Below are 12895 nucleotides of genomic sequence, written 5' to 3'. Positions count from 1 at the left end.
CATAAATCTTTGCTTTTGCAATCCACCTCCTTGCTTTGAAATAAAACATTCAGCAGCGTGTCTTGGTTAAAAAACACTACCACCTACTGGGGGCCTTGATTTGACAATGACTGCATGTCAATGTTACAAAAGCACGTCTACATGTACTGTATTGTTAAAAATGCAACAATAATGTTCAATCTGAAATTAACTTTTGTATTGTCAATTTTAATTATACAATGATATAAACATCCACCCATGAAACACGTTTTAAAATCCAAAAAAATGCTTTCCATTTGCCATAATTACCCAATGTCAACAACCAAATACTTTCAATACATTCTCAATAAACGGATGATAGAAACCAAATGTGCTTTGTTCAATGATGAGCATTTCGTAAACTCCCTCTGACAAAATGCTATGCTCTAGCTTTATTTTCTCCAACACCTTGTTGGCAAACGTGCACAATGCTGCATAAAGAATTAAAAACAAATGAAAAGCTTCAAAGTCTCAGCACAACATTGCTATTTCAAATCCAGTCTCTTTTTTTTAAGGATGGAAAATAGTCAATACAAAAGCAATCTGTACAAATGAATTTTCTGTACAAAAGCTTGTAAAATGTAGTTGCGGTGCAAATGAATGCAAGGTCTCGGGAAAAACTGTCAGAAAGGTTTTCAAATGGTGACTGTGCAGACTTGCCATTTTAAATATGTAGCAGCTTTAGTTTCATTTCAATTGCTAAAATGAATTGAATAACATACAGTTGTATAGGAACATAGATAAATAATGAAAGGAAACATTAAAACTTGGCAAACGTTGCCCCTCCCAGACAAACAACACTGGCAGTAGAAAAATAAAAAACAAACTCCATAAAAACTAAACAGAGAAGAGAAAAAAATAATTATGATGCATGTCTTATTTCATTAAAAAGTATATACAAGTAGTCCAACAATTGTCACTGGAGGAAAATTCAGCTAAAGTGAGGTATTAACTCCACATTCTCTTGTCCACGTGCAGTTCTACTGAAAGAACTTGAGGGCAGCAACAAGGAAAAACTTCTCCAGAAAAATCTCGGAATCTAGAACAGCGATGTGGGCAGCCCGACCGATGAGAGAATTGGCTGTGTTGGGAAGCGCGTGGATGACATCATATCGGACGAGGTTGCAGTCTTTGTTCTGAAGTACTGGCAGCAGCAAATTTTCAATCATCTCAGCATACACGGGACCTGGTGATGTCAAACACTTTTGTCACTTAATATAGTCTTATTAATTCATATACCGGTAATCTTCTCCAAAATATGAATTGCCACTGCATGATGTGGCAACGTCGCAAAGTACAGCCCATCAAACACTTGTTAGTGCTTATTCATTCTGAATAGAGAGCTCACTCTCATTTATTTGGCTGCCTCTCCGAGGCAAGGTCCTCATTGTGCGGTGTCTGAAGCCCTCCAGTGGTGACCTAAAGCCTCCATCCTTGAGGCGGGCGCCACGATCAATTTCACTGTAATTAATCAATTTGCCACCAAAAAAGTCTCATGGAAAAGCAAGCACGACTGGGTGTGGAACCGTTCTAATATAAAAGTGTATGTAAGGTGTCATACCAGTTTGTTTATCCTTTAATGCTGTTTTGCACATCTCTATCCGAGCTGAATGATAGGGTACGTAGCGATCCTGCAGTGAACCCACCAGAACCACATTCTTGAAAAACTGCAGACCTAAAGACAAAAGATCGCTTTAGACGTTTCCTATACAGGTACTCCTAGCTCAAAAGCAAAATAAGCAAACAATAGAGCAAATAAGGTATCACGTACCAGATTTTTTGCTGAGTTTATAGAGAAATGTCTGTCGAGGATCTGAGTGGTCACGGCAAGTCAGCTGCAGCAGCGATCCTGACTTCTTCCACTTCTGCATGAACCAAAGGCCTAGAAACAAAAAGTTAGTTCACAGAATCCTGTTTACTTTTACTATTACAGTATAAGGAATCTCTGAAATATGCCGACACCTACCTGTGTTGACCAATGCTGAACTGTTGTATAGTGTGCCCAAATGAGGTCCGGAGAGGGAAAGGAAGGTGTGTAACCTGCTCAGGTAACATTTAAACCTGGGTCTGGTCAGTACAGAGCGAACTATCAGGTTACCCAGCGAGTGGCCCACAAAACTGGAAGTCGAAAGAAAAGACAAGGTTAACAATGATCAAATTCAGTCTATTGAGCATAACAAGAGGTAGATAATCAGCAGCTCTAATAGCTTCCACATGGCAGAGAGAATACAAGAATATATATACCTACGAGTGTGTAGGTGTTCCATTTGAATGCCGTATTTATGCTTAAAAAATGCGTAAAAATTGGTTGATACAATACATCATTATTTACGTAGCGCTTTCACAACAGCTGCAGCTGGTAACAAGGAACTTTACAGAAAATTTGACATAGTTCAAAAATGAAAATTTCCTGAACTGAAAATACAATTTTAGTGAACTAAAGTGAAGCTAATAATATACGAGAATGATTGTGAAAATCCGCAAAAAAACAACTTCCAACTGCGGGTAAAACGAAGGAAAAAAGGTTGTGGCTTATAGTCGGAACTTAAATGCTCCCAAACATGGAAAGATGACAGGTGGCAAAAACTTGATGTTGGTCCTGGTAAAATGGGGATCATAATAGTTACAAGCCTGTGGCTAGAAGTGGTTACAGTGGCAATTATATAAATACTTACAATTACTGTATATCAATCTCCAAGCTCCCCAAAAATCTAATATATTACAATTACCTTATTTTTGAAAGAGTGAGGTTGTAAATCTGAATGTATTGGACTATTTCATCCAACAGCCTGTCTGTCATTGACTCAAAGTCAGCGAAGGTATCATTCTGGGTGGAAAACACAAGTAAAATTAAAGTTTAGATTATTTTATGCTTGTTGGTTGTCTCCCAACCTCGCCACAAAAAATGCTTATCATAATGCTGATCATAACAACAATTTTTAAAAAAAGATTACCTGGTTTCTCTCTGACATAAGGAAGTCTATACGAGCACCGGGGAGTCCAAGCTCCAGGTACGTCTTCACTAGTCTCAGGTCTGCACTGTTGCCTACAGCAATGTGGGGAACATCATCATCAAGTGTGGCATATAATGCTCAGAAAAAAATCATCCTTTGAAAGATTTGTCGCCTTTACCATCCAGGCCATGCACGCAAACGATAAGATGAATGCCCTCGTCACAGCTTTCATCTTCCTCCAAGCTGAAGTAGGGTACTGTGGATGCAAGCTCTGGTACTTCACTGTACAAGATGCCAGGAAGCTTCAATTGCTTCATTTCTTCCTTAGCCTTGATGAACCTGCATGATTTCAATGTAATTGTTGAATTAGTTAGAATGCATGCATAACCCTAATCGTGGGATGGAAAATCACAACTCACTCTATCATCTGTGGTGCAGGTACACATTCATACCACGTTAGATTTGAGGACATCAAGGTGGAGGGATGGCGCCTCCGCACGCTCTGCCCAGTAGTACCAGAGGCGACGTTGGTGCAGACTGGAGCTTTCAATAAATCCTGTTTTTCGTGGATGTGGCCAATGCCAAGCTGTTCAAACAGAACTTGCGCCTCCTGACAAACTGTGCCTCCAACACTCGTTTGCTCCTCATCGGCGGCACCATTGAAAAAGGCGTAGTCGTCTCCTTCTTCATAGTAGCCGTTCTCTATCATTTCATGTTCACCTTCATCTTCATCCTCCTCAACCTGTGGTCCTGTTTGGATTCCCAGAGTAATAGCGGAAGTTTCTACAGGGCTGATCTCAGATACATCTGTGCTGGAAGTTGAGCCAAAATAATTCTCTACCATGCCACGTTTTACCAAGTCAGTGCTACTTGTGGCGGAGTTACTTGAGGGGCATGCAGTTTGGGGTTCACTACGAGATTCTTTTAAGGCGTCAAGACCAGATGCCTCCTCCAGTCTGACCTCAGGATTCCCGATAACGTGGGGCTCCATTTTCAAATCAAGGCCAGATTTTTCAAGCTGGGAATCTCCTGTTGCAGAATCCAAGTGAGAGACCGAATCAACAGCAGGTTTGTTTACGTGCTCCCCAGAAAACACAACGCTTTGCTCCTGTACCACAATACTCTTGCAAAAGATGTCAGCTCGGCTTGAACATTCAACTTCATCATCTGAGGGCAACGAGTTGATAGAAGTGAGCGATGACTGAACCCCTCTGGCAGCATGGCTCTCGTCGGGGTGAAGAAACTCTCCTCCCTCACAAGGCTGTTGTACTGCACTTGGCCGTACAGGACTGAGTGCAGAACTGACTGCAGTCTTCCCTGGCTGTAGGCCAGCCATAGTTGACTCAACCACACCGAGCCCTGGAAAAGTATGTGACCCTGAAACGAGTTGGGCTGCAAAAGAGCTGGGCTCACTCTCAATGCCGGAATCTGAGAGGCGGGAAGAGGCACACGGAGCTGCTACATCGGGCAGCCTGACACCATCAAACTTTACCTGCACTGAGGACAGAGAGGGATGCTGGCAATATTGCGTTGTCTCCACCACGGAGTGACTGGAGTAACATTCTGCCTGGGTAATTTCTGGAATATTGCTGCTATTAGCACCATCAGTCCGACACGGCCTGATAACTGTAATTTGACCACCTTGGTTTTTGAGTCTTGGTTTAACGTCAATTTGCTTAGGTCCCGCAGAACACAGCATCTGCTTTTGGTTACTCTGATCGACTTGGTCATCTCTGTTTGGGGGTTGTTGGCACATAGGGCCCGTTCTTGTGCCTGCTGTACAAGCAGCAGTATAAGGTCTACTGTCACCAGAGATGGACTCAACCATACTCTTACCAAAGTGTGACAACGAGGCACTGAGGTCAGAGACAGAATCATCATTAGTTCTGGAACAATTAATAGAGTCCAACTGCAAGGCATCTTGGTCCTCCACTGAGTTCAAAGGAGGATCCCCTTCCTTATTCTTGGTGCTAGCATCGGCAAAAGGAGCTTTGAGGTTCTTATAACCCACCAGAACCACTGAGTCTTTGGATCCATGTCTAATCAGCTTCTTGGGATTTTCAATCTTAGAATTTTTCTTCAGTTTTACTGATTTTCCTTTGGATTTTGGAGGTGGCTCCAAGGTACCCTGAGAATCAGGTGGTAAAAGACCGGCCATTGCAACACAGTCCTTAGAACTTGATTTATCTGATTTACTTGGCACTGACGCCGACCGTGTGTTGTGCATGCCCAGCCAGGGTCCATCGTGATCTTCAAAATCCAACCAGAATCATCATGGATGAAGACAAAAACAAAATATACAGGTATGCTTACAATTATTCATTGAGCCTTAAAAAGGTACAGCATATGAACGCACCCATTATTTGTTACTGACCTTCAGTGATGGAATCTAAATAGCGATCCTCAAAAATGATTGGAATAGAGTTGATGTCACCATCCATATCCGCACATTCCACCGGAAGTGGAGGCAGAGACAAAAAGTAGCTGGAACTTTTGATCGCATTCGTCATCTGCTGGTGACTGTGAGCACTGAAGGAAGGAGGAAAGAAGAAAAACATTTCATTTAACGCTTGGATATACTGGACACTACCATCTACCGACAGTCAGATTTTCACACTCGACTGCAACATACTATAGCTCCTGATATGCCAAAGCAGACTGTCTTGGATGTTGGAGACAGAAGAAAGCCTCTGCAAATCGCCTCACCTGAAATAACAACAGTTACAAGGTCAAAATTAAGTCTGCTTCTCCAACTTCAGAGTGTAGATTTATGAGACAGAAATGATTGTTATTCCTGGATTACCAGGCGGGGTATATGATAAGCACTTAGGAAGTTTGAACTCACTCTTAGTGTGTGGTGTTCCACAGCTAGAAGGGCAGCAACTTGCTCCTGCAGGGAGACGATCTCGAGAAACTGTCCCCAGAGAGCCATCAACAAAGAGCAGAGCTGGGCTAGATTCATGTTAACCAGTTCTGCTAACTCGTCAGGGGATTCTGCTTTTTGCTAAATATTTTAAAAAGGAAATAAAGACACCACCAGGGGGCTGTAGTGAGCATAAAGTGGAATGAAGAGTAGAAAAGCTCTTGATTCACAACCTCATAACGAACGAGACATTTTTCACAAAAAACTCAAAATACAAGTTATGACCTGTAAGTTAAGACAACTCTAGGAGCCACCCAGGAACCTAGTTACCAGTATATTTGTTTTTTTGTAATTAAATGTACAGTATTTATATCTATACAGTGTTAAAAATATATTTTTAAATCAAAATATATGTAAAATATCACTATTATAAAATAGTAATACATAAATAAATATATATCGCCCTAGAAAGTGAAACACATAATGTTATAAAAAGAGCATTTTTTTCTACCAGTCTCTTGGCCGAAAGTTAATTTGATGACAGGCCAGTCTGCGTTCTATAAAGATTTTATATTATTAGAGATAAGAACATGTCCATATCACTGTATTATTCAACAGATCCTACCTTCACTTGTTCACATAACTCAGCTAGACGTGCCTTCAAGTCAAGTGTTTCTGAAATGAAAGGGAACAGTGGGTTGTGTTTTACCTATGTACCGGTAGTTTACTTCATGACCACATGAATATGTCTGAGAAAGACTGAGCAAGAGTCCAATGTTAAAAAGTACTGGTGTGAGAAAAGTATTCATTTTTCTAAGATAAGATGATAAGATCAGAGAAGACTGAATGTTAGTCAGTGACGAATACCAAGGCTTCAAAAGTGTGTAACAGACAGTAGAAAAAAGATGGCAGCAGTTTGAGTGCATCTACTCAGTACATTGTGGCAATGGGAATGTGCCATTTTGGGACAGAAGATATAAGATAAGTGGAGTGAGGAGGAAACAGGAGAGGAAGGCAAGGTACGGTAAGGGGCAGGACATACCTATGTAGACGTGCCTTTGACTTCGGGGATAGGGTCTTCTTAGTACTCGCTCATATAGGACTTGCATGCTGGGCTTGGCTAGTAAGATTGCACATATTGGCATGTTTAACCTTTTTATTAATTTGTCTTTTTGGGATGTTTTAGTGTCGGCCCACTAGTGCGGCTTAGTTTGAGTAATCCATTACCACAATATGGAGTCGTGCCTGGGCATTTCAATGATCTGGGTTTGGTGAACTGGGCTAAGAGATGTATTAATTTTAAAATGTTTTAATGGGTCTGTGATTATGCAACATTCATTCAGATGAAAACCCATGAGAATATGAAATATGACTTGCATGTAATGCTTTACAAATAAAGTCAAGAGACAACACAACACCTCCTAGCTCAACAGCATGTATTGCATGTGCAGATTGCAATGAATGAATGAATGAGCAAAACGGATGGTGTATACCTAGTTCCAAACGATGGGAGGATGGCAAGTCCTTCGTGACATTGGTGAAGTAGTCAAACAGGCCCTGATACGCAAGTAAGAGACTGGAGCACATGTTATGGTGGAGGCTCAGGGCATGCTGTACACAGTCGTCGGATACCAAGAATGACTTGCCCTGAGGGATCAAGAAAGGAAACGTTGAAGAGGATACACACAACTGAGCTCTTGCTACCATTTTTTTCAACCAAATTAATAAGATTTATCAGTTTTCAAATAGGGGTTTCTTGTTCATAATGTTAGCTAGGGTGGGGCATTGAAACAGTTTATTCTCAAAACTCTTACATTAGAAATGATTGCATGAAGGCCTAATATTTTTATAACTGTCAAAACCTAATTTAATATTTAATGAATGTGCTAACTTACATCTGATGATACCTGCTTGGCATAACTGCTGCCAAACACCACATTTTCTAAAGCGGGGATGACTGAGTCCTTGCTCTGTGCCGGAGTGTTGCGATTAAGCCATGTTGTCTTCACTTGCCGAGGAAAACTAGGTAGGAGAGTATGCATAAAAAATTCAACATCCATGTAAAAAGTGAACATTTGCCATGTAAAATATTGAGACTTTTGTGTTGCGATACAAGGCAAGTATGAGATTTGACAACATGTTACTTAAAGTCAATCGTTTGTCAATACTGTACCTGATGAGTGGTTGATGAAGCGCGACGAGGGATGCGTGAATAGCAACAGACATGACAGAAAGGTGGAAGTAGTCAAACATGACATTAATGTGCTGGTGAATGCCTCGCTGAAGGCTAAAGTGCAAACGAAGTGTGCGGCTGCTGATATTCTGTAATGAGCTTGGATCTTCTGGTCTGGAGATATAAAACAAAGAAAACAAACATAATTCATGACCTTATTCATACTCACGTATGAATATAAAGGACTTTGGTAACACCACTAGGAGGTGAGAAACCCATCAACTTACGTGTAATCGCCATCAGTGAAATACAAATCTAGCAGGAGATGGAAATCCAGATCAGAGAGGGACTCTTCCACCTGTTTTAGAAGATAGAGAACAATTTAGAGCCAGTCCAAAAACAATGTGCTTTGTTGTTTGCTACAGAATGGGTTTGCATATTGAGAACATTGCACAGCTGTATTTACATTTGATTGATAATAGTTTGGGAGGAACTATTTGCTGCCCCCCAATTCTGATGGAAGCTCATATCAAATACATTTGTTCCCCAGATTATTTCTGGTGTTGGTAGTTCATGTCCAAATCTCAAAAGATCATGGCATATTTTGGGGGAGATACACACTGAGTGAAATACATCTATCAGATTTATCTGCAGACTTATGCAGAAGATCAATGTGGGAATACAAATTGTCCCAAAAACAAATGCTTTTTGTAAAATTATGGTTAAAAAAACAAAACAAAACACCTTCTTCTCATCCAGAAGCATCATGACTTTGAAGATGAGCACGTCATTGACAACAACCTCTTCATTCTTGTACAAAATCTGAAACGTTTTGCTGGAGATGACATCATCTTGGACTGAAGCAGGAAATGCAAGGTCGGAGCCTAGACAAAGAAGACAACTCTTAAGGTGTGTATTAATCAGTGGGCAATATTTTTAATGAAAAAAATATGGGCAACAATTATGGACCCATTGTGCACATGAATGTCCTCTTTTGAACAATACGCCTGTTTATGATTTTTTTTAAAACATCCTCACGAATGTATTTACCGCTTGGATGAAGAAGACTGGCTTCAATTTTGTGCGGCACACGAGGTGGAACCTTCACACTAGCACGAATCTGGTAGAACCTGAAAATTGGAAAAAAACAAAACAAAACAGACTGGTAAGAGACAAACCATTCAGTAAGTTTGTTTGGTCTCTCGTGTCACTAGGACAGGAATAACCACCCCCTCGCTTGCCTTTATTTGTCAAATGACACTAAACCCTTCTTGAATAAACGAGGAGCACTTTCATTTTGCACTCACCCATGTAGCAAAGCTAAGCTCTTCCAAGTAATGATGAGCTGATGTAGCTTTTTCTTTCACAACAGTGTAGCATTAATGCCATCCCTGCTGCAGGCGAGTTTAAAATATAAACCAAACACCCTCCACAACTTTCATTTAAACAATGTACCATTTACCAGTCTTTCTAACTTATTACAATTCCATTTTCTTAGACATCTATCTCTTGTCTATATTTTTTATTGGCGATGGATGCTATTTTACTGTTCAATAGCACAGGGACACCGTACAACACAGGTGTAAAAAGTCAAGGCCCGGGAGCCAGATCCAGCCTGCCACGTCATTTTATGTGGCCTGCGAAAGCAAATCATGAAAAGTTATTTTTTAACGCCCTGTATTGTACAAGTACTGTACTAGTGATCTCCTTAAGCAAAGAAAGCTTACCTGATATATTCAACATGATATTCCTATCGCATTTGCTTACTGAATATGTCAAAGATCATTTGGACTGGCAGCAACATGTATCATATACACTTTGGGTTGTCTTGTGCAACACTCTGCCCCCACCACCCACACCCACACGCACGCATGCACGCAAGCACACACGCACACACACACACACACACACACACACACACACACACACACACACACACACACACACACACACACAGACACACACACGCACACACACACATAGACACACACACACACTTCCTCCATTGGAATGGCGAGTTTTTCTGCAACATTTAGTGGAACCACCAATGTCCCAGAAGAGGTACAATTTAGACTTTGACCTAAAATTTCAGGTTGAGATCCAGCGATTGACTTAATTTTTTGTGGCCTGTGAAAGCTTGTCACAATTTACCGTGACTGTTCAAAACATGTTATCAGAAAATGTAATAATCACAAGCAGGGGCAAAGGAAGGGACAAGAAGAGGAAATGCCTTAAGCAGCATTGACACGCCTAACCTGTGAACAAACAGTGCAGCTTTGCTTCGGGCGTAATACACACATGACGAATAATGCTTTTGGCAAAATGACAAACTTGTTCACTCATTTGAAAATTTCATCACGCAACTAAGAATTATCAGTGTAGCACAAAAAAAGGAGCAAAGTACAAATGTCATGTATAATTTTTGTTGCTTTTCAACAGCACAAGAATACACAATGTTCAAACTGTTTGTGTTGCACCTGTCTGCATCCTTCCTTCCATGAAAAGACCAACTATTGATTTTGCACTTTCCTTAAAAGATTGACGCTGTTGATATGTATTTAAATGGCATTGAAGCTGTTCATTTATACAAAACACGGTTCCTTTTACATTTTATTCATTTACGATGACACGGAATGTGAACTGAATTAATATTTTTATCTTTACTTTTTGGCCTACATTTCGGCTAGGCAACGGCATCTTGAGCTAGAGTAGAAATCAACGATGATGAACGTTGACATGAGCTTTTTCTCTGATGGTATATCTCTATGACAATGTGTGATGAGATCCATAGAAGAGGAAACTGAACTTAACGCGAGATTTGCTTTCACAGCTAAATAAACATTGGGTTGAAAATGCAAAAACTTGAAAGCCAACAGAAAGGATTTGAGTCATGGAGGTTCCAATGTATGTGACAAAATGAAAGCATTATGGATTGCCACAGCCTGGAGCCCATGCCCAAAAAGCACAAAACAGATGTTGTCAAACTATGTTGTGACAATGACTAACTCACCCTCTTTGGAACAGGTCCACATTGTAAAACTTGTGGAGCTCCACAGAGAACTCCACCGTGGCCTGAACTTCAGTCATCATGCTCTCTTTACGCCGAGGTGGCTCACATCATCTGGGACACACACGAAGGCCTGCTAAGAAAATGGAGAAAAGTAGGAATATGATTCAAAAGAATGAGGCTTGAGTGATGAATTGTTGACATTGACATTTACAATTAATTATTATTCTATAATTTATAATATGTACCACAGTATATTTACAACACCCACCCCCGCCCCCTTTACCACACACAAACTTTCTACGAATGACATTTGCCCCCTTTGTCCATTTGCAAGATCAAATACAAACAAGTTTGTCTAATCCAAGGATTATGGTTTACATGTGGAGGGAAAAAAAATAAACAGTATTGTCGACGAGCTGTTTCAGGCAATGAATCACTTTTGTTCAACACGTTTCAGACCAGTGCGATATGCAATATAAATAAATAGGCTTAGCTTGGGTATTTTTAAATTGTACCATGCACGAAAGTAGGACACTTGGCGAAAATAGCTCCGGTTGTTCTGTAAAGTTCAACATCTCCTTTGGTTATATACAATAGGACCAAAATAGACTTGATTTCATTTATTGACCTTAAAACCCCCCCGCAACGTTAGATTAGAGGTGCAACGGCATCTTGTAACGAGAGGACGCATCATTTGGCACTGGAAATTCGAGAACTGATACTAGTCCCCAACTAGGAGACGACTAATCACAGCAATGGTGTCTTGCTTTTTCAAGTGGGGAGTGACTCTTGCTGAGGATTCGCTTAAGGGCCCACAACATGTCAAGTGGGGTCAACAAACCATCCACAACAGTGTACACAAACGTCACGCCGCTAATATCAGTGTAACAATCGCTAGTACCAGTGTAACAATGTTTAGTTTCAGTAAGCATTGCAATGACAAGCAGCAATGGAGAAGCGAGCACGCTAAGATTAGCTCCGGAGAAGCTAAAATTTCACTCACCATTGCACTGGCAAGCTAACATTAGCTAGCTAACCAACGTAGTCCTGGAGTACCAGAGTTCTTTCTTCCCCCACGTCCTGGCAAAAAAACGATCCTAGTAGCTCAATAACTCGTCCACCTTCCGAAAAAACATAAATAGCCGCTCACTAATTGACAGGTGGGCTATTTACTCTTCAGAATGTGAGTAGTCTGTCAATAGCGTTCCTGTCAGTAGCGCTGCTAAAACAGCCCATTTACGAGCGTGCGTTCATGCGCACAAACACCAGAGGCGCAGTTGACGCCGCACTGTCGCCAAGCGCAGTAGTTCTTTTCACCTGAGCCTGCAAGAGTTTCACTGCAGCCCCATATAATAATAACAATAATAATAATAATAATAATAATAATAATCATCATCATCATCATCATCATCATCATCATCGTAATACACGATTCCATTTGTTATTCCTAATACAGTACAGCAATTGTTTTTTTATTATTAAAAACACTGAAACTTGTATTTTACCCGAGCATCATCATCATCGTCATCGCCGTCACCATCTTCATCATGAATAACGGAGTGGACTACATGTGGCCTACGATCGGAAATGGATGGATGGATGGATAATACATCAACCAATGATTTCTTGAGATAAAACAATGATGAAAACACACACACACACACGCACACACACACCCCCACCCACACACACACACATACACTGAAATACTGTTTTATATTTGCTTTTGGGTACATTGCACTTGTACATGTATAACTATAACCCACTGACCAAACTAGAAATGTACTTTTACAACAACTATACATGTATTGCCATAACTTTGATCAAACAAAAAAGAAAACAGCAGACATTCTTCTCTGAACTATACTCCAACAAGC

General features: G+C 40.6%; 1 protein-coding gene across 4 annotated transcripts; it reads right to left on the bottom strand.

The window, feature by feature from the left end:
• Positions 1-186: 186 nt before the first annotated feature.
• fam135a (family with sequence similarity 135 member A) lies at positions 187-12302 on the bottom strand. Of its 4 annotated transcripts, none has more exons than XM_052079382.1 (21): positions 12022-12301; positions 11019-11151; positions 9059-9138; positions 8753-8892; positions 8296-8366; positions 8009-8182; positions 7731-7857; positions 7329-7482; positions 6878-6955; positions 6461-6510; positions 5818-5976; positions 5605-5678; positions 5347-5501; positions 3392-5222; positions 3151-3311; positions 2973-3064; positions 2748-2845; positions 1985-2136; positions 1790-1900; positions 1580-1693; positions 187-1204 (listed from the first exon to the last, which is right to left on the bottom strand). In XM_052079382.1, exons 2-21 carry the CDS (start codon positions 11096-11098, stop codon positions 999-1001), a joined length of 4107 nt encoding a protein of 1368 aa, XP_051935342.1. In that variant the 5' UTR covers positions 11099-11151; positions 12022-12301; the 3' UTR covers positions 187-998. The 4 variants fall into 4 exon arrangements, with proteins under 4 accessions (XP_051935342.1, XP_051935343.1, XP_051935344.1 ...); XM_052079383.1 differs by having other exon boundaries at positions 11019-11148; XM_052079385.1 differs by lacking the exon at positions 187-1204 and adding an exon at positions 1211-1479 and having other exon boundaries at positions 12022-12302.
• Between the last annotated feature and the right edge of the window lie 593 nt (positions 12303-12895).

This window comes from Hippocampus zosterae, chromosome 11 (genome assembly GCF_025434085.1).
Source record: "Hippocampus zosterae strain Florida chromosome 11, ASM2543408v3, whole genome shotgun sequence".
Lineage (NCBI taxonomy): Eukaryota > Metazoa > Chordata > Actinopteri > Syngnathiformes > Syngnathidae > Hippocampus > Hippocampus zosterae.
Note: the sequence above shows the minus strand (reverse complement) of the source record. Positions and strands in the feature narration are given on the sequence as shown.